At 43.8% G+C, this 22,818-nt stretch overlaps 1 protein-coding gene across 1 annotated transcript in view; it reads right to left on the bottom strand.

Annotated features, from left to right (window-relative positions):
- plrdgb (PITP-less RdgB-like protein) overlaps window positions 1-22,818 on the bottom strand; it is an 80,812-nt gene that overhangs the window by 17,172 nt on the left and 40,822 nt on the right. The window contains exons 4-11 of the mRNA XM_051677432.1: window positions 20,082-20,302; window positions 15,625-15,814; window positions 15,089-15,211; window positions 13,660-13,847; window positions 8,759-8,901; window positions 4,768-4,938; window positions 1,167-1,346; window positions 851-999 (exon numbers count right to left, since the gene is read on the bottom strand). Coding sequence (XP_051533392.1) covers window positions 851-999; window positions 1,167-1,346; window positions 4,768-4,938; window positions 8,759-8,901; window positions 13,660-13,847; window positions 15,089-15,211; window positions 15,625-15,814; window positions 20,082-20,302 — 1,365 coding nt within the window. The remainder of the gene's footprint in view (window positions 1-850; window positions 1,000-1,166; window positions 1,347-4,767; window positions 4,939-8,758; window positions 8,902-13,659; window positions 13,848-15,088; window positions 15,212-15,624; window positions 15,815-20,081; window positions 20,303-22,818) is intronic.

The following is a 22,818-nucleotide window of genomic DNA, read 5'->3' on the forward strand; positions in this document are numbered from 1 at the left end:
GGCAGCATAAAAGTAATCAATTTGACTCCAATGGTCAAATCCATATCTTCAGAAGTGATATGATAGGTGTGGGTGAGAAACAGATCAATATTTAATTCCCTTTCTTGCCCAGTAGGTGGAATATGCACAAAGAATTCCAATTTCCAAAAACAAAAGAAGAAGAATGTGAAAGTGGATATTGATAGTAAAAAGGACTATTGATCTGTTTCTCCCCCACACATATTATATCGCTCCTGAAGATACGGATTTAACCACTGGAGTCATATGGATAACTTTTATGCTGCTTATATATGCTTTCAGAGCTTCACATTTTTGGGACCCATTTCATTGCATTGTATGGACCTACAGAGCTGAGATATTCTTCTAAAAATCTTTGTTTGTGTTCAGCAGAAGATGGAAAACCATACATATCTGGGATGGCATGAGTAAATAATGAAAGCATTTAAATTTTTTCTGTGAAATATCCCTTTAATTCAATCCTGATCCCATTTGTGGTATTCTCTGATCGCAAGCAAGTTGAGGGAAGAAAAGGCTGAACTTTAAATTTGTTTGGAACTTTTTGCCATATTGCAAGGAAAAGCAGCAAGCACAAGACAATAAAAAAAAGCTAGTGATTTTCGAGAGATGGTGCAAAAATTGGGGTGATAGAAAACAAAAATGAGCGAACAGTTTACTTTGACATGTTTAAATGTTTAAATTTATCATATTTGTGGAAGGCCAATTAAAATGTTCTAGGCAAGTATACTTAAAATCTGGACTCCTGGACCAGAAGAAATAATGACTTTAGAACCCTGTTTGTTGCAGAACTTAATCAGACACGAGCTACTTGGCATATGGTGTGTGTACTCACCTGTCTGAGAATAAAGGCGACGGCATCTGTGGACTCCCAGTAGGAGGCATGGAACAGATGAGGCAGAGCTATAGTGGGGAAGGTGGTGAGCACATCTGGACAGTAAAGCACGTGATCTAACCGCTTTGACCCCCACCACCTACTACATACTGACAGGGAGAGAAAGACATAGACAAGACAATGTTATTGCAACATTGTTTAAATTGCATTTAATGACTGAAGCACGTATAGGTAGCCTATATATCTCAGTGTCCAAAAGCCTGTGACCACCATATAGAAATGAATAAAAGATATGCAGTGTGCTCTTAAGACTCACTGTGTGAGATTGGCTCGCCCGGGTCAGGTTCAGTTTGTTCGATGTAGATGCCAGATTGGGCGTGGCCACATCGCACCACTCGTTCACTGCCCCTGCGGGACCCACTTCCTGTGCAAGACTGCGCTGAGACTCCATCTGCAGAAACGCCACTGTCTGACAAGTGTCTGAGGACTATGTCAGCTTCAAGGAGACATAAATAAACACAGAAAAGGCAGACAGAAATTCACAGATGTGACAGGGCAAAGGATGCTGTTTCTGTTTGTTGCCACTAAGCACACGGGTGTCTTATGAATGACCTAAACTAAAAAAGGAATAGTTCACCCAAAAATGAAAATTCTGTCTCCATTTAAATCACCCTCATGATGTTAATCATACAAAGTGACCGTTTGCCTTCAGATGAATCCACCCGCTTCTCCTCCAGTGGCTCCGCCTGCTCCTGCGACTCTGCCTCCTCTGTCCAGCGCATGAGTTCCAGGCCACCTTGACCCCCGAACCCCCTAGCCTTCCATGGCTCTGCCCTCCAAGCCTTCCATGTCTCCGCCCGCTCCTCCTCCTGAGACTCTGCCCCCTGCGTTTCCACCCACTCTGCCTCCTGTGGCTCTGCCCCCTGAGTCTCCACCTCCTGTGACTCTGCCCCCTGAGTCTCTGCCTCCTGCAACTCCACCCCTGTGTCTGTCCAGTTCCCTGAGGCTGTTGATGAGTCTGTCCAGTTCCCTGAGACTGTCGTTGAGTCTGTCCATTTCCCTTAGACGGTCGACGATCCTGTCCAGTTCCCTGTGGCTGTCAACGAGTCCACTCAGTTCCCGGAGTCTGTCCAGTTCCCTGTGGCCATCGACGAGCCTGTCCAGTTCCCTGTGGCCTTCGACAAGTCTATCCAGTTCCCTGTAGTCATCAAGTTTGTTCTGTTCCGTGAGGCTGTCGATGATCCTGTCCTCTCCCCAGCAGCCACCACTCCACCTGTCCAGTCCCAAGTGGCCGCTGCCCAGTCTGCTGACCCCTGTCCAGCGGTAGCCAACCAGCCTGCTGACCCCTGTCCAGCGGTCGCTGCCCAGTCTGCTGACCCCTGTCCAGTGGCCACTGCCTAGTGGCCGCCCAAGTCCAGTCTGACCACTGCCCAGCAGCTGCCCATGTCTAGTCTGACCACTCCTCTATCGCCACCCAAGTCCAGTCTGATTCCTGTCCAGCAGCCTCCCAAGTCCAGTCTGACCACTGTCCAATGGCAGCCTATATCCAGTCAGACCCCTGTCCTTTCCTGAAGCCACCTCCCAAGCCGCCAGACCCCATCTCTTTCCTGAGACCTCCTCTCAGGCCGCTGGACCCCACCTCTTTCCTGAGGCCTCCACCCAAACTGCCAGACCTCGATCCTTTCATAGTGCCACCACCCTGGCCTCCGAACCTCGCTCCCTTCCTGAAGCCACTCACCTGGTCACCCACTCCGCCCTGGTTCCCTGGTCCACACTGGTCTCTGGGTCCTCTGCTGGCTCCGCCCTGGCCCCCTGTTCCAAGCTGGTTTCCGGGCCCCCCGCCTGATCCCGCTTGTTCGCCGGGTCTACTTTGCTCTTCTGCGACTGCTTCTAATTCCCTAGGACTCTCAGTCTCTCTTGCTCTTCTCCTGTTCCCTTCTGAACTGCCAGCTCCATAATCTCCTGCTCCTCCCATGAGCTATTTTTATTTATTATATGTGTTAAGGAGCTTCAGGAGCCATGCCTTAGATGGAGGGCTCTGTAAGGATTACCCTGGCAACCACTAGGGTTCGCTATGGATGTTCACTTTGTGTCTTTCATTTGATTATGGGTTTTGTAGTTCTTTAACCTTGTCTTTGTTCATTGGTTCTTGTATTTATTGGTTCCAGCTGTTTCTTGTTAATTAGTCTTGTTAACCTCGTTTGATCTTGTGTATATATACCTTGTGTTCTCTGCATCTTTGGTTGGTTCTTGTCTGTACTAGGCTGTAATGGTTTGTTCAGTTCTTATGTTTCTAGTGTCTTAGTTCTTGATTTGTTTTTCCATTAAAAATAGCTACATTTAGATCATGCTCTCTTGCCTCATCTGTCCTCAAATGTTACAATATACCTGTATGAGTATTTCTTCCTTGCAAACAATCAGTACATTATTGACAGAAAAATAAATCAGTCTTAGTAAGGTAATGCTGCATTATCAGGATCTAAAATGTATAATGATGGTGTGAAAGGATTTAATTTGATTCCTCCCAAAACCCAGCTGTCGTGTGTGACTCTCTCTCTCTCTCTCACACACTCTCTCTCTCTGATTTACACTGCAGAATACTGATGATCCCAGAGAGAAAAAAAAGAACAATTATAACTCGGAAACACTTTAAATGGTCAACATGCCCCCATTTAACAGGTAAAATGGCTGAAAAGGGCTTAACATGGAAGGTACAATGTGAAGGTACATATTTACCAGTAATATGACTGAATCATATCAACAGCACTATGAAAGAAAAAAAAAACAATGTTTGTAAAACAGCAACATTCATTATTAATAATCTGAATAAACAATTTTTCTGCCGAGTAATATAGTTCATTATCTTAAAGGTGAACCCAGTAATATTTTTCTCATTAAAAAAGTGTAACTCCTAAAGACCTGAATTGTAATTTTGCAATATATGTAAGAAATCATGACCACTCACATTAAAATGAAGACTCCAGTCATATCAGTAACCTTATAAAAGCTGTTTTATTCTACATGGAGAGGGTCCGCACATGGGGGCTGCCATGTTAGAATCACATGACCAGTCAAATACTTCTCGCTTAATCTCAGTAACCATTCTGTTATTTGACACTTTCACTCATTGATTAAAGTAATCATGGCTTACTGTGAATACTAAATTTCTACAATGGCATCTGAAACTGAAAACTATTGATTTTAAATGATGCTACATCCAAGCCGCTGGGTGTCTGTGTAAATTCATGATGACACAAAGACAAAAGTTACTGAGTGCACATTTATCTGTTGCAGTTGCAAGTGTGCATTTACTGTCATTCCACAATGACATTGAATGCAGCTCATCCAATCAGAATTTATCCAAATTATCAATTTTATACAATAACTAAGATGTTACCACATTTTTACGTTACTTGACAATTTTTTTTTTACAGTGTAATTATGTTTTATGGATTAATTTTTATAATTTTTCTCTTCATAGTGTTTCACAGTGCTATGTAAATACTAAGATTCTCAGTTCAATTCCAGGGATGGCCTCGGATTAGACAAATGGTTAGACCTAAATATTTTAGTAGCATTTAAACAAGGCTTTTGGATTAAATGGGCTCACTGTTTACAGCTGTGTTTCCCAGATGTTCTATTGGAAATGTAAGTGACATGACTTTTTAAGATAAAAGGAAACTGATTATATGCAATATGCAGTATCCCTCAGTGAATAGCTCATTTAATATATATTCATAAGGTATCAGCATAAGGCATAAGCCACCATTTCAAGGTTTTCCACTTCAGTCCATTAGAATAAGCATTTTTTGCATGGATAATTTACCTAATTTTACCAAAAATAGTATTAGTCCTATTATGATGTCCTTATTTTAATTAACTGAAAACAGTCTGTGAATCTCAAAGAAGCCTCTTACCAATAAGAGCGGAGCGCCCATCACCCAATGGGTAACGTTGGTAGCGGGGGACAGGGAAGGGTGGCAGTTGGGTGAGAGCTGGGTGCAACAAGGGCTCCAGACGTGATGCGGAGGGGTCAGATGGGTAGAACAGATTAAAAATCTGAGAACAAGCTGGATGGAGCTGAGCCACTAATAGAAAGGGAAGAGAGAAAAAGAGCAATTAGCATTTGTCAGGAAGTAACCTTGACAAGCATGACATTTTTAAATATTACTATAAATCCCATGTAAAAAAAAAAAAATTACAATATTTCTTTAAAAAAAAAAAAAAATCTGAGTTCTGTGTTCTTTTAGTCCATGTAGCTTTGATCTATATATTAGTGTACTCCTAAAAGTTGAAAAACATGAACCTTTAGCAGATATTTGTATTTTATATTTACAGTCTTTCTCTTCTGGGGAAACCGACAAAAAATACTGATGACTCATGTTGCACTACACAGATTTTTGTTCAGTCAAATGCACATTAGAATGAGAATGTCCATCCTTCTAATGCCACCTTCAACCGACTAGAAAGTAGCAAATCATGGTTCATGGCTGTTTCCTATTGGCTATTTTACACAAAAAAAATTATTTCCAATGGGGTAAGTAAAATAATGCAAAGGCTATTTACACCAAGTGTAAATAGAAACAAAAACATCTTATTTTCACTGAGTACAAATAGTGGCAGATACTATTTCACTCCTAATTAAATACTAACATACAGTATTGGGGCATAACTGTAGCATGTTTACTGTGTTTATTTAGAGTCCCACAGACAGCCAACACCAGCCTACCCCTAAACTTAACCCTAACCTTTCCTTACAAAAATAAACCATGGTTTTATTACAGTAACCATACGTTTCACCATGGTATTTTTTTGTAAAATCATTAGGGATGTCATAAAATATCGATATATTGATTAATGTTTGGTACGTTATTTTATCTATATATTTTTGAGGCCTCATGGTGGCATAGTGACTTACTTCAATCCGGGTGGCAGAGGATGAATCTCAGTTGCCTCCGCGTCTGAGACAGTCAATCCGTGCGCGCATCTTATCACGTGGCTTGTTGAGCGCGTTACTGCAGAGACCTAGTGCATGTGGAGGCTCACGCTATTCTCTGCGGCATCCACGCACAACTCACCACGCGCCCCACCGAGAGCGAGAACCACATCATAGCGACCACGAGGAGGTTAACCCAATGTGACTCTACCCACCCTAGCAACCGGGCCAATTGGTTGCTTAGGAAGCCTGACTGGATCCACTCAGCACACCCTGGATTCGAACTTGCGATTTCAGGTGTGGTAGTCAGCGTCTTTACTTGCTGAACTACCCAGGTGCAGTTACAAAAGTTTTTGTACTTCTTCAAGAATTAGCAAAGTAATGTTGATGAGTTTGCAGGTTAGTGTATGAAACTAGTGTAACTATGTAAACTGAATGATTAGAAATGGCAACGTTTATTATCCAATTTCTTTGTTTGTAGCCTTGAATAGGTCTTACATTCAAGCTATCAAACCACAAAAAGACATACTTGTAACTGAAAATGCATGTGTAGGCTTTACGAAAGATACACAATATCATCCAGCCATGGCTAGAGTAAATTATCTTTGTCCTTTGATAATGATTTGGGTCAATTTAATGGAAAACTATGCTAGTTGCGCTCGGTGGTACTTCAGAATTTTGACATTGAGCGTTGGCTGTGTGTGCGTACCTTTGTAGAAAATAATTGTAATGAATTTTAGAACGCAACGTCATCCGTCAGATGCATTTGTTGTAAGATCCCCTTTAATTTACCCTGCCGCTCACACTTTACCAAAGTTGTGTTGAGAAAAATGTTTGAAAAGATACAGACTGTTGTGCAACAAGCAGTCCAATTTCTATCTAAAAAAAATCCCCATATAAACAAAAAAGAAAGAAACGTCCCTTTTTCAAGACACTGTATTTTAAAGATAATTTTGTAAAAATCCAAATAACTTTACAGATCTTTATTGTAAAGGGTTTAAACAATGTTTTCCATGCTTGTTCAATGAACCATAAACAATTAATGAACATGCACCTGTGGAACGGTCATTAAGACACTAACAGCTTACAGCTGGTAGGCAATTAAGGTCACAGTTATAAAAACTTAGGACACTAAAGAGACCTTTCTACTGATTCTGAAAAACACCAAAAGAAAGATGCCCATGGTCCCTGCTCATCTGCGTGAACATGCCTTAGGCATGCTGCATGGAGGCATGAGGACTGCAGATGTGGCCAGGGCAATAAATCTGTAACTGTGAGACACCCAAGACAGCACTACAGGGAGACAGGAAGGACAGCTGATCGTCCTCGCAGTGGCAGACCACATGTAACAACACCTGCACAGGATCGGTACATCCGAATATCACACCTGCGGGACAGGTACAGGATGGCAACAACAACTGCCCGAGTTACACCAGGAACACACAATCCCTCCATCAGTGCTCAGACTGTCCGCAATAGGCTGAGAGAGGCTGGACTGAGGGCTTGTAGGCCTGTTGTAAGGCAGGTCCTTACCAGACATCACCGGCTACAATGTTGCCTATAGGCACAAACCCACCTTCGCTGGACCAGACAGGACTGGCAAAAAGTGCTCTTCACTGAGGAGTCACAGTTTTGTTTCACCAGGGGTGATGGTCGGACTCACGTTTATCGTCGAAGGAATGAGCGTTACACCGAGGCCTGTACTCTGGAGCTGGGTCCGTCATGGTCTGGGGTGGTATGTCACAGCAACATCGGACTGAGCTTGATGTCATTACAGGCAATCTCCACGCTGTGCGTTACAGGGAAGACATCCTCCTCCCTCATGTGGTACCCTTCCTGCAGGCTCATCTTGACATGACCCTCCAACATAACAATGCCACCAGCCATACTGCTCGTTCTGTGCGTGATTTCCTGCAAGACTGGAAAGTGAAGAGCCCGGATCTCAATCCCACTGAGCACGTCTGGGACCTGTTGGATCGGAGGGTGAGGACTAGGGCCATTCCTCCCAGAAATGTTCGGGAGCTTGCAAGTGCCTTGGTGAATGAGTGGGGTAACATCTCACAGCAAGAACTGGCAAATCTGGTGCAGTCCATGAGGTGGAGATGCACTGCAGTACTTAATGGAGCTGGTGGCCACACCAGATACTGACTTTGACTCCCCCTTTGTTCAGGGACACATTATTCCATTTCTGTTAGTCACATGTCTGTGAAACTTGTTCAGTTTATGTCTTAGTTGTTGAATCTTTTTATGTTCATACAAATATTTACACATGTTAAGACTGCTGAAAATAAAAGCAGTTGAAAGTGACAGGATGTTTCCTGTCACAGGATGTTTCCTCCGATAATCATCAGGAAAATCTTTCGATTATCGATGCGTTAACAAAGGCATTGATCTGAAGCCAAAAAAATCATAGTAACCCTCAAATTAAACATTGCTACTATATTAACATCATATTACTGTAGTAACACCATGATTTATGGCATTAAAACTATGGCTTCTGCCCAAAAAAACATGCTTACTACAATTTTACTATAATAAAACCATGGTTAATTTTACCCTAAACAAACCTTTTTCTCAACTCCCTGACCGTCACTGTGACCAAATCACTGTGAGGAATTCAACCTTTATATAATTTTTTAATCTATTATTATAAGTAGCATTAAAGGAAATGTTAAGTGTGGAAACAGGAAACAGGATGGGAAAAAGTGGGACAAAAGGAGGAAACTAACCCGGGTTGTCCGCTTGATAAAAAGCACATCCACACCATCTTTACACACTACACCATTGCAGCAACACTTGATGATGCAGTTTGTCTTCAATTTCTCTGTTTCCACCAGACTACTTGAGTGCCGCGCTTTATGGCACCTAGTGTAAATAGTCATTCCATAAAAAGAAACTTGTTTTGCCTTTGAATTAAGTTTATTTTACTTTTTTAAAAATGAAACAACATAAGCAGGAAAGGTGATTTGTACCCTCTACATCAGGTAACACAGTTCTCCTCATAGCAAGCACCAGTCCCAGTGGGCAGCCCAGCAGGAAGCAGTCTGACACTTCAAACTCAAAGCAGCCTGGATTGAGAGCCTGCCTGGAGCCACACTGATCATCCTGAGACAGACTGTGAGACGCAGGGATGGAAAGTGAGTTACCTTCATTTATTATTAACTCTTTATTAATGATTAATCACAATCCACAATTAATGCTTTAATTTTATGCTGATGTCATCAAACAGGCCCTCAATGGCACCGAGTGAAGGGTTTATAAGATCTTAAAAACTATTATCCTTGATACATGCCAAAGAAGTAATGATACTTGTAGGATTCATAAGCTGGTAACATTATCTCCAGGGGTACAAATATGACAATATATTAAAGGAATGGTTCACCCAAAAATTATAATTCTCTTATCATTTACTCACCCTTATGCTTTCTCAAACACGTATGACTTTCTTTCATCTGTGGAACACAAATGAAGGTTTTTTTGGGGATATATTTTTGGGTGAACTATTCCTTTAAAACTGTTCCAACTAGACCATTTGAAAGTACATTTGAAAGTAGTCTATCGTAGTCTAACAAATGCATTTTAGCATGTGTTTACTTCAAAGTCCTAAAACTCTAAACCAACCATTATCATTAATTATCAACCTACAAATCAGTTCAGCATAATACACTTTGTTGCCAAAACTGCTGGAATCATGAACGTCATGGTTACTTGTGTAACCTCCGTTCCCTGATGGAGGGAACAAGACGTTGTGTCGATGTAGTGACACTAGGGGTCACCCTTGGGAGCCCAAGACACCTCTGGTCTTTGATAAAAGGCCAATGAAAATTGGCGAGTGGTATTTGCATGCCACTCCCCCGGACATACGGGTATAAAAGGAGCTGGTATGCAACCACTCATTCAGGTTTTATGCTGAGGAGCCGATATAAGGTCCGGCCATTTCAGCAGGTAGTTCAGTGTTGTGGCAGGAGGGACACAATGTCTTGTTCCCTCCATCAGGGAACGGAGGTTACACAAGTAACCATGACATTCCCTATCTGTCACTCACTCGACATTGTGTCGATGTAGTGACACTAGGGGTCCCTATACGAAACACCACAATTGGCTGAACTGTGTTACGTGAACTGGTGGTGTGTGGTGGGCAGACCACTGTGTGCCTCATAGCCAGCACACCAGGTCGACACGTAACCTCCCCCAACATATTTATGAGTGTCGAACGGCCCTTTGGGGACAAGTCGACTTCCCAAAAGATAGAGACAGGCTTAACCCAGTCATGGCCTCTTTTCCCCTTCTCTTTTTCCACTCCCTAAAAAAGAAGGGGGATTATCCAACTGGGCCGCCAGGTCTAGTCGGGGGGTGTCCCTCCCAAGGGGAAGACACCGCGGAGACCACACCTCGCTCAAAGAGAGGGGGGTATATTTAAATGGAAGAATATGTCACATGGTCTTTCCGACCATGTGGAGAGTCTTCAAGGTAGATCCTACCAACGGGGGAGGAGTTACTACAAACATGGAGACTGGGGCAGAGGGGCTCTGCCCTAGGAAGACACAGTTTGCCAACAGGGAAACGAACTAGCGGAAGATATATATCGCATGGGGTTAGACTTACAGGGAACCGCCACATGCGGAGCACCTACCCCAGAACAGGACTCTTAGTTAAACCGTGTACTGGGCCGGCAGCGAGTCTCTCTGAAAACTCGACTGCCACAGGGCTCGGAGGAAGTCAACCAGGGAACAAAGTTTGTGAACACTACTGGGAATTAATGGCGCACATCTTCAGCTCCAAGGGAGGTGGAAGGCGCTATGTGCAAGTGATACACCCGGCCAGCTATCCCGGGCTTATCCGCTTGTGTTGCGTGCCATTACCTGGGACGAAACCGGTTCCACCCGGAGGTTGTAGAACCTTGCAAAGGTGTTGGGTGTTGCCCAGCCCGCTGCTCTGCAAATGTCTGTTAGAGAGGCACCTCTGGCCAGGGCCCAGGAAGCTGCTACACCTCTGGTAGAATGGGCTCGTAGCCCTACCGGGGGCAGCATGTCCTGGGCGAGATATGCCATAGTTATGGCGTCAATGAGCCAGTGGGTGATCCTCTGCTTGGAGACAGCGCTTCCTTTCTGCTGTGCACCAAAGCAAACAAAGAGCTGCTCAGAGATTCTAAAGCTCTGCGTGCAATCCAAATAGATGTGTAAAGCGCGCACCGGACACAGCAACGACAGGACTGGCTCTGCCTCCTCCTGGGGCAGCGCTTGCAGGTTCACCACCTGGTCCCTAAAAGGGGTGGTGGGAACCTTGGGCACATAGCTCGGTCGGGGTCTCAGGATCACATGAAAGTTTCCCAGACCGAACTCCAGGCACGTTTCGCTGACAGAGAACTCTTGCAGGTCACCTACCCTCTTGATGGAAGTGAGCACAGTCAGGAGGGCAGTCTTCAAGGAGAGTGCCTTAAGCTTGGCTGACTGCAAAGGCTCAAAAGGGGCTCTCTGTAGACCCTGAAGAACTACAGAGAGGTCCCATGAGGGAACGAGGCATGGTCTGGAGGGATTCAGCCTCCTGGTTCCTCTTAGGAACCTGATGATCAGGTCGTGCTTCCCTAAGGACTTACCGTCGACTGCATCATGGTGTGCTGCTATGGTGGCAACGTACACCTTCAAGGTGGAAGGGGACAGCCTCCCTTCCATCCTCTCCTGGAGCCGGTGCAGTCACCGCAGGGGGCCGCCCTTGGCGACGAGCAGACAGGGTGCAGGATCTTGAGCCGCGCCGGGGCAGGATGTGCCGGATTGCCTCCATCTGCTGCTTCACCACCGAGAACTGTTGGGCAAAGTCTTCGATGGTGTCGCCGAATAGGCCCGCCTGGGAAATGGGGACAGCAAGGAACCGTGTCTTGTCTCTGTCGCTCGGAGAGTGAGGTCGGTCGCTGAGCGCAGTTCCTGCATCAAATCTGGGGCAGAACTACCCTTGTGCATTTCTTTCAGTGCCTTGGCTTGGTGGACCTGCAGGAGAGCCATGGTGTGCAGGGCAGAGGCGGCTTGTCCAGCAGCACTGTAGGCTTTAGCTGTCAGGGACAATGTGAGCCTACAGGGCTTGGACGGGAGCTTAGGGCGTCCACGCCAGGTGGTGGAGCTCTGCGGGCATAGGTGCACCGCGAGCGCCTTATCCACCGAGGGAATCGCCGTATAGCCCCTGGCTGCCCCGCCATCAAGGGTAGTGAGAGCGGGGGAACTGCGGAATCAGGGTCGGGCAGTAAAAGGTGCCTCCCACGACTTCGTCAGCTCCTCATGAACTTCCAGGAAGAAAGGCACTGGAGCAGAGCGTGGCTGCTTTGAGCGGCGCCACTCTAACCCGACGCTCGTGGCCGCCCGGGAAAGCATGTCCATCATTTCGGCATCGGCCTGTGACTGGGCAATCGTCCCCGAAGGGTGAAGCCCAGCTGAGGCTTCTGCGTCCGACTGGACAAGCCCGCTCTCCGATGCTGCGCTCGAGAGCTCATCATCTTCGCGGGCTCCGAACAAGAAGCCAGACAAGCCATGAGACGAGCCGGCGAACTCATCCGGAAGCCAGATTTGGGCAGACGAGCGTGCTGGGGAATGGGAGGTCCGCGGGGGCATACCCGGCGGAGACGATCCCATTGGGGTCCCCAGATCACCCCCAGTGCTAGCCGCGCTGGCCTCATACCCGTAGGTAGAAGGACCGAGGCGGGGAGCCACAGGGCCGCTTACGAAAGCAAGCCGCAACCGCAATTTTGCCATGGTCATGTTCTCGCAGTGAGAACATGAACCATTCACAAATGCTGCCTCCGTGTGGGTCGCGCCCAGACACGAAAGACAGCGATCATGACCATCCGAAGTTGAGCGATAACGACCGCAACCAGGAATAACACACAATCAGAAAGGCATCTTTAAAAAGACGCGTCTTTAAAAAGACGTTCCGTGTGTGCGCTCTTTTAGAGAAATATATACTCTTTTACAGGGAAAAAGCTCTTTCAGAAAATATACTCTCTAGTTTTTCTGCTGAAGCGCCCAGGGGCATTCTCTGCAGTGCACCAGTGCAGAGGAGGGAGAAGCCGCTGAAATGCGCCATCAGATCCAGCAGAGGTGAATGAACAGTAGTATTCAGCTCAATGAGCATGACCGTTCGGCTCCGAAGAGAAAATCTGAATGAGTGGTTGCATACCAGCTCCTTTTATACCCGTATGTCCGGGGGAATGGCATGCAAATACCACTCGCCAATTTTCATTGGCCTTTTATCAAAGACCAGAGGTGTCTCGGGCTCCCAAGAGTGACCCCTAGTGTCACTACATCAACACAACGTCGAGCGAGTGACAGATAGGGAACTATGTTTTAATATAGTGGTTTTTGTGCATTCTTATTATTACAGACATCAGTTTATCTTTACCTTGAACAAAACAGATGAATAAATCATCAGTACCCAAAAGATTCCCAGCACCCTTTGATATTTATCGAAGTTTGTTGATATCATGTGATGGGAAATATTATGATCTGCATAAATGTTTTAAATGTCAATGACTGTTTATCAGTGAGGCCAGAAAGGGGTGAGGGAGGTGGGGGTGATGAGTTGATTTGATTTTACAATCCTGCAGAAAAAACAACTTCAACCAGCCTTAAATAATTAGTTGGTTTAAGCTGTTTAAGATGGTCTATCAGTCTGGCCAAGCTGGTGCTTAGCTGGTTTAGTGCTGGACCAGGTGAAAAGTGCCCCAAACCCCTCTAAAACTTCTAAAACCAACCAAAAGACCAAACTGACCAGGCTGGGAAACTAGCTAAGACCAGCCATTTTAATGACCTCTTAGCTGAAACTATACCATAAAATGAAAACAGATGCCAATAAAGCCACGATGGCCAATAATGAAGAAACGTCTCACTTGCTGAGAAAGACCTCACGCTGGCCACTGGCCACATCTGCATCACACGAGTCACTCTGCTTGCGGATTAGTGGATGACGGACTCCAGACAGCGTGTCACATGGTGTTGACACATCAATGTTGCTCTTACTCAGGCGCTTGCTGCCTCGGAGAGTGGGGCTCAGAGAGTTCATTACACCTGGCTTCTCCTGCCAGACACAACCATAACCAGAGACAGTTGATGTAAAAAAATGAAAATGGATGTACATTAGGAGAGATTTTCTGCATTTTGGGGTATCCTCTTGCATTATTCATTTATTATTACATTACTCATGGTGTTTCAGTCCTATATTTTTTCCCTTCTGCTGTGAAACACAAAAGGAGATCTTCTGTTTTCCATTCAATTAATGATGAGTAATTATTCTTTAAAGCTCCAAAAAGGACAAAAAAACACCATAAATTTACCCTAAAAGTAGTCCATTCGACTTTTGCGCTATATTACAAGTCTTCTGTATCCAGCTTTGACAGCTTTGTGTGAGGAACAGAACGAAATTTAAGCTGTTATTCATTCTAATAACTCTCCCCATTAGTGATGGGGGAGGGGGGGGGTGGTGGTATGTATGGAGTGACCCTGAATGGGTGTAAGTAAATGATGACAAAATTGTTATTTTTGGGGTGAACTATTCCTTATTATTCCTATTAAAATAATCAGAATATGGTATCAGCCATATTTTGCCAACTGTTTGTTAATTTTATGAGGCAACCCACAAATTCCTCTTACACCCTTACAGAGTCAAGCAGGGCCACCAAAAATAATGTAATTTATAATAAATTGTAAATTAAATTGTGTTTGGGTTGTGAAGCCATTAACTTTCAGTCATAAACCTGAAACAATGGCACTCAATAAAATCAAGCTCTCTACTGGCTTATTTGCTTCAGTTCCTCTGTTCCAGAGGCATCTGCTCACCAGCTGATATGCCATGTGGTGTCCTTTTATCATTTGCTGGCACTGCACAGGTGACTAAGCTTTTATTAAACCATCAGCACAGAAACCCCAGAAAGCAGGGCCACATCAAATAGCAAATAGCAGACACAGAAGAACAGGAACACAAATCTTGAAAAGTGTTTTATAAAACAGCATTTCAAGCCAACCCAAGTATTTTATGGCAGCTTTAAATGATATGGCACTTAGATTCAGAAATGTCACAATAGGATCTAGAAACCCTTAAAATAAAGAAAGAGTCAAGGAGACAAACTAGAAGGGAAAAAGGTCATGACATTTTAAAAATGAGAAGGGAGGAGAGAGATTTGAAGGACAGACATGGAGCGAAGATGTGAAGGATTCACTTGGATTTATGTCTGATTAGGAAAAAATCACAGTCAGCTCCAAATATTGAAGTAATAGGCAAGAGTTCAGGGTGACTTTGTGTGTGTGCATGTTCATCTGCACCTTGAGACTCTCTGTACTGTTGTTCTTGCTGCTGCCCTCAAGGCTTCTGTGTTGTTTGTCACCACTGAAACACAAGGCGTCAAAACAGAGGACACCACCAACACAGTCTGCCACCAGACACACCTGCATAAAAAGTATAATACAGTATGTGTGTCAAGGAATATAATTTTCACATTTATTCATGATGGCTTATACATAAACAGCTCTTATGCTAACTGACCCTTTATACAGACACATTTCCATCTTAATTTAGCAGGGTAAAGAAAATGTTCTCCTATTTTCAAATTTTTTTTTATTATTTAATGTCAATTTAAAGCATTATTTTCTATGTTAAATTACCCTTTGGCAACTGGGGGCAGTGTTTTCAATTTCAGTAAGCACAGACTGAGCTAAAGAAAAGTCAACCTACTGTTTCCGATTTCAGTGTGGGCTCAGCCTGTCCTTTGTGTTAAAATTGTCAAGCATAATCAGGTAAGGTAAGTAATTCCACTGGTTTCCATATTATTTTCTCATTTATCGGTAATCAGTGTGTATACCTGTCCAGTGAAGCCCACGCCCTCTGGGGACTGAAGGAAGTTTCTGTAAACCTGATTAGCCTGAGCAATGACTGTAGCCACAGCATTCAGGTAATGGGGGGCAGCAATGGCAAGGATGGGAAGAGCAGCCAGAGGCAAGTGATCCACACTGCTGGACACACAGGTTTCATCATAGCTGTATGGATTCAAACTACAAGAAGACAAAGGGGAAAAACCATGTTATGATTAAATGATTTTTGAAAAGCTAACCTCCCATCAGTATACTTTCCCTTAATGACCACATTGGGCACTCTGTTGTGTGTATGGACTCTTTGCTGATGTTGTCTTCTGTTTTTTCTGTTTCTGTAATGTGTTACTTGCAACTTCCTCTAGCACCTTTTATGGGGCTATTTTTGGAGCATGACAGCCCATGTTCCTATGAGTCATTATATGGAAAAGACAGGGTTCCCACAGTCATGGAAAACTTGAAAATATCAGGGAATTTTAAAATAGGGACTTCCAGGCTTGGAAAAGTCATGCAAATTAGATTAATTTTTTTAAAGTCATGGAAAAGTTATGTACATTTCTATATAGGATATAATTTTTTTTCAAGTGCTGTGCTTCTTTTCTGTGGCCAAATGTTGCCTTCGACTTTAAAATTATTTAAAAAGAATCAAATTTTATATGCAGATTGATTGTAAGATATATCATTGGCTAAATGTTCTTAAATGGATGGTTCAGAAGTGGAGTTCAGGACATCTCTTAGGAAATAAAGTCTCTGGATCAGAGGGAACTGAATGTCTAATTAGCATACTAAAGCTCCTGTATCTTTAATCAGGCCAGTTTCCTGTCACAGAATGTGGCAGTTTGATTAATAATTATTTGTGGCACTTTGCCATGGAGCTGTTAAAATGCTTTATTTCCTTTTGCCTGCATCAACAGCAACAGTGATTGCAATGAGACAATGAAGAACTCTTAACTAGATAGGTAAAGTTTGTCAAGACAAACTTTTATGTTATGAAAAAGCCTTGCCTAGAAGTTTAAACTAGTTTTAAAAGCTTGAAGTTTGAAGAATTTAAAAGCCCAACAGTCAGACAGAGAGGAAGTACTTGGAGTTTAAAATCAAAAGCATTCCATGGCCTATTTGAACATTCTGTCAATGTAAGTCTATGGGAATTTTTAATTTTGATAATCCATTTTGGGAAAACTCGGATCAATTAGAAAAGTCATAGCAACCGAAGTAATAATGTCGGAAGATATATGCCAAGTTTGGTGGATGTAGCTTGAAATCTATAAGAAATTTTGGTCTTGTTTTAAGGATTTTAAAGAAGTAAAAAACAACTAATAAGCTTAAATTATACAACAGTATGCTTTTTCAAGTGAACATAATTAGATACATAGACTGATTGGTAAACAAGCAATCCATCTATGTATCTACGTAATTAAATTAAAGCATGCATTTTGAGCATGCCAATCAACTTCCTTTCATGGCTTGAATAATGTGCTTAGCCTTTGTATTTGAATGACCAAAATCATTATAATGCTTGTCTGGAAGTTCCCTTCAGTTCAGCAATGGAAGACCAGCACGAGGCAACAAAGTCAAAATGTCATCATGTAAAATTCATTGTGCTTTGACTGGTTATGTGACACTGTGTGCTCTTGCTCGAGTGTTTCTGAGAGAGGCAGAGTATTCTGACAAATTTCAACCTCTTTTTATGATTTTTATGAGGAGGCAGTTGAGTGGGCCTGATTTATTTTTACAGACATCATTAATTAAACTAAATTAACCTGTTTGGTTCTCTGGCAACTACTGAATGTTTGAAATAGAAATGTTAATTTCCCACCAGGGTTCCAAAGTGCTACTGGGTTTTTAATTCATGGAAAAAAAACATTTGAATTTTTAAGTCTCTCTGATCTAAAAAGTTCATGCTGGCAGTTTAGCAAGTCAGACTCCAAAGGGCAATCATTATGGATCTAAATTTAGAATGAAAATGGTCTTATCATAAGGAATAACATTGTCCTTGATCTTTTGAGATAAAAGCTACTATAAAAAGTATTATAAAACAAAGTGTAACTTTCTGTAATGGAACTTAAAGATTCCTTCCCTGTCCAAAAGCAGCATTTATTGAAACTAGCTGCAAAAATAACTTTTTGCTGTCACACCAGGGTACAAAATGAACTTGTTTGATACAGTGGTTGGTGAATGGTCAATTTTACCAGCCACTTTGATTTTTACCAGCAATTTTTATTTTTTATATACTATAGATTATATGGCTTTTTTCTACTACATTTACTGTATATATTGAAATTAACATATATAGAGCATACTGTATACTGTAAATGTGAAGCATACTGTACATAACAAATACCATATTATTATTATTATAATAATGGTACATTTTCAACATACACATAGAGGCTAAAAAGTAGACAAAGAATAGAAACTTCTTGTTCAAGCACCATTTCTGAGGGTGCTGATTCTACTTACACATAAAAAATGAACATTGCAAGTCGTCTGAAGCGATGCGATCTCTTTAAATAATTATCAGAAATTTATTTTTGGGTGAACTATTCCTTTAACACTTCTAGCATCCACAGTGCCAACCAATGCATAGAGTTGTAATGGCAAAGTTTTGGTGAGAGAAGCAGTTTCATTGTTGCCCATGGCAGGCAAAGGGACAAAGGACAAATCAAATAGCAAAATTGTTGTAATATTCTGTTTTTACCAGTTGAATATTTAAAGCTGAATAAATACTCAATTCATCGATTTCTCGTGAAAATCCCTAATTTTGTATGCACAGAAATATATAACACATGTACACGTTAAATGACACATAAATGCCTTTTGTGATTGTGATGAGGAGGAGGGCGTGGCCGGGCTGTGATGGAGCATGGCCGGCGCTGAATCAGCTGATTAGCGGGAGAGCGATATGAGGGGCAGCCGGAAACGCTGGTGGAGAGAGAGTGACGCACGTGGCCGCGTTGCATGTTTGTTTATGTTGGTTTTAAGTTCATTTACATTTACATTTTTACATTTTATGCATTTGGCAGACGCTTTTATCCAAAGCGACTTACAGTGCACTTATTACATGGACAATTCCCCCGGAGCAACCTGGAGTTAAGTGCCTTTCTCAAGGACACAATGGTGGTGGCTGTGGGGATTGAACCAGCAACTTCTTCAGATTACTAGTTATATGCTTTAGCCCACTACGCCACCACCACTTTATCATTTAATGATCATTTATCATTATCATATCATCATATCATCCTCCTTGCCTGTCCATATACTGTTAGAGTGGTGCCGACTCCCGGGAGGGAGGAGGAATGCGCAGTCATGGAGTCCTCGCCACTGCCATCAACCAGGGGAGCAGCCGTGGCAATCTGCTTGGGGACGGAGGGGTCGCTGCCTTCTACCGAGAAGGGGAGGAGCGGTTCCATCTGCCAGGGGCCGGAGGACTTGCTGCCGTCTGCTGGGGGAGGAGTGAGCTGGCATCCGCCTGAGGGCGGAGGAGCGGTTGAGGACCGGGTGACAACGCGTCCAGGAGCCGGCGAGCAAGTTCTCTCTCTCTCTCTCTCTCTCCTCTCTCACTCTCTGTGTGTCTCCACTTGCCTTTTCCCTCTCCCCACGCCTCCCCACGTCTCTCCCCCAGGTTCACAGGAGGCGGGGTGGACCACCGGCTGACAGAACGGCCGGAAGGGCAGCGTATCCTGGGGGGGGGTTAGTCAGACCGGTGGCACCCCGGCCTGAATCGGGGTAGGAGTGTGACGAGGAGGAGGGCGTGGCCGGGCCGTGATGGAGTACAGCCGGCGCTTAATCAGCTGATCAGCGTGAGAGCGAGAAAAGGGGCAGCAGGAGACACCGGTGGAGAGAGAGAGAGACGCACGCAGCCGTGTTGCATGTTGGTTTATGTTGGTTTAAGTTCATTTATATCATTAACCTTTACATTGACTGTTCAGCCAGTTCCCGCCTCCCCCTGCCCGTCTGTATACTGTTACAATGATATACATATCTGCAACATGAATAGTAATTTCTGACATCTTCATTTATAACCTTCCAATCTACCAATGTAGCAGCTGTTTAGAATACAGTTAAAAATAAAGCACATAGTTTTGAATAAATACATCCCCAAGAAACAATTCCCCCAAAAATGTAACTCCTGTCATAATATACTTTGGCTCCTTTTTAAGTGAGTTAACTGCCATTGTATTGAAAAAAATGGATGAGGATATTCATTCATAATGTCCTTTTGTTTTCCGCAAAAGAAAGAAAACCATTTAGGTTCAGGAGGACATGAGGGTAGGTAAATGATGACAGAATTTTAATTTTTGGATTAACTAAATGAGAACTAAGGTTAGAAGGGTCATGTATCTTTACATAAGACATGAGTTAGCCTGCTAGCATGAGTGTTTCAGCATTAGCATAATTATGACCAAGAATTAGCATATGTCATCCTTACATTTTTGTTTTCACATCTTACTTTGAGATGAGTGAGAAGGCATCAGCGCACACTGGTGGGCAGGGCACCAGTCTGACCAGCATACTGTCTGCTGCGGCCTGGAAATGTGCCCTTGCCACACGCTCCAACACGGATGCCAGAGTAGCAGCATCACTCGCTTTTCCTCCAGGGTCGCCAACTCCAGAATCCATGATGTGACCTCCATGAATCACCAGGATGAGCAGATGTGTCCTGCACTTCCTCTGCATGAGGGTGAGAGAGAGAAAAAAAGAACACATACTGAGAGAATAAGCCCCGCCTTATAAAAGTTACTGACCAATCCTACCTTAGTTAAAGTTACCGTCTGCCAAATTTTCAAACAAGCTTTTTCTCTATTCTAATGTAACTCTATTGAGGTCCTGCAGATAGATTAAAATGGAATGTACATAAATTATCCCAAAAAAATTGTTAAACAATGTTGCCATTGCAACCCAGAGACACCGTATTTTCTTCCCTTTTCCAAAACTTTAAAGAAATCTTTAAAACAATTACATTCTATCAATTAAACTATGTGACAGCCCTCATCAACATTCATTAATTCTCTTAGCAATCCATCTTATCCAATGATGACACTTGCTCACGGGTTGGGTAGGTTTCAGGGGAGGGCGTCAGCCCATCTGTGGTGTTGAGCGCGTCTTTCGTTCCTCCACTGTTGTATGGCCAATTGAAATTCTTTGATCCCTCCGGCACACGAAGCATCGCAGACAGACCTGTCAAGAGCCAGGGTCGCAACATAAATGGGATCAATACTACAGCGTATCAGGATGTTTTTGCTGCAGTCTTTAAAATGCCTCTTCTGCCCACTAGCAGCACGTTTTGCTGTAGGGGTTTGGCCATAAAGAACTTGCCTTGGTAAGTGATGTTCAGGCATGCAGATGACATCGTACATGGAAGGTCTCAAAGAGCATGATGTTCCATCTGTATGGTGTCCGTGTCTCTGCCCCACAGAGGAGGGTGGAAACACATATCGAATTATAAATAGCAACCATGGTGGCTATTCTCAGGTTTTTGTTCTCAAAGACCCTTACATGTAGGTGCCCAAAGGCTTTGGAGGCTTTGTTGATGTGGCTGTTTATTTGATGGGAAAGGGAGCAATCTGAGGAGAGTGTCGAGCTAAGACAAGTGAATCTGTCCACCACTTTCAGTGGAACACCATTGACATGGAAGCTCAGAAGTATGGATGGCTGTACTGAGAACTGTGCAAGAACTTTTGTTTTCTGAATGTTGACCTGGAGACCAAAGGAATAGTAGATGCTGTAGATTGTATTTAGGGCATGCTGCATGGACTGAGGGCTATGGGCTATGACAGTACAGTCATCTGCATATTGCAACTAATGTATCTGACATGTCAGAGTTTTATTGTGGACCTGAACCCATCAGATATTAAAGAGATTCCCATCCAGGCAGTATTGGAAATGAACACCATCTGCGTGTCTAAGGGCATGATGGAATAGGTGTGTGATGGCTGAGAGCTGGAGGTGGAACAAGATGGGAGCCAGTACACAGCCTTGCTTGGCCCCAACCTCAATACTGAAAGCCTCTGATTGGAGGCCTCCAGTGATGACTATGGCTTGTATTCCATCATGTAGTTGATGGAGGATGGAAAGAAACTTGGGTGACACTCCCAATAAAAAAATATATTTTCAGAGCATCTCATTGTTTACAGTATCAAATGCCTTTGAAAAGTCAATAAAGGCAATGTAAAGATCTTGATGATTGTGACAAGGAAGAGGGCATGGCCGGGTCGTCAGGGTGCATGGCCAGCACTGAATCAGATGATCAGCGGGAGAGCAAGATAATAGGGGGCCGGAGACGCCAGTTCGAGAGGGAGAGAGAGAGACGCACGCGGCCATGCTGCATGTGTGTCTGTGTGTCCTTATGTTTTATGTTGTTTTAAGTTTACATTTATATCATTAAACTTTATGTTGACTGTTCAGCCGGTTCCCGCCTCCTTCTTGCCCGTCCTTTTAATTCTCACATTGGTGCCAAAACCCCAGAAGGAGGAGGGATGCACTGTCATGGAGTCCTCACCGCTGCTGTCCGACAGAGGAGCAGGCACGGCCATATGCCTGGGGACAGAGGGGTTACTGCTGGCCACCGAGAGCCGGAGGAACCGCTGCCATCCATGAGAAGGAGAGGAGTGGTTCCATCTGCCAGGGGTCGGAGGGCTCACTGCTGTCCACCAGGGGAGGAGCAAGCTGTTGTCCGCCAGAAGGGAAGGAGCAGTTGAGGGGACCGGTGAGGAATTTTTCTCTCTTTCTCCTCTCTCTCTCTCTCTCTCTCTCTCTCTGTGTGTCTCCCACTCACCCTTTCCCTCTCCCCACGCCTCCCCTCGTCTCTCCTCCAGGTTCACAGGAGGCAGGGTGGCCCACCGGCTGACAGAACAGCTGGAAGGGCAGTGTTTCCCCTCCAGAGATGGGGGAGGAGTTAGTCAGACCAGTGGCGCCCTGGCCTAATCGGGCAGGGGAGGATTTTATGTTGTTTTAAGTTCATTTATATCATTAAACTTTACATTGACTGTTCAGCCGGTTCCCGCCTTCTCCTTATCTGTCCTTTTAACTGTTATAATGATTTTCTCTGCATTTCTCCTGTAATTGCCTAATGACAAAGATCATGTCAGTGGTGATCCTACCTTTCCTAAAACCACACTGTAATTCTGGGAGAGTGTGTTCTGAAATGTTGGTCACCAATCTGTTGAGAATGGCATTTGTCAGTACCT

Source organism: Myxocyprinus asiaticus, chromosome 38 (assembly GCF_019703515.2).
Source record: "Myxocyprinus asiaticus isolate MX2 ecotype Aquarium Trade chromosome 38, UBuf_Myxa_2, whole genome shotgun sequence".
NCBI classification, from domain to species: Eukaryota; Metazoa; Chordata; class Actinopteri; order Cypriniformes; family Catostomidae; genus Myxocyprinus; species Myxocyprinus asiaticus.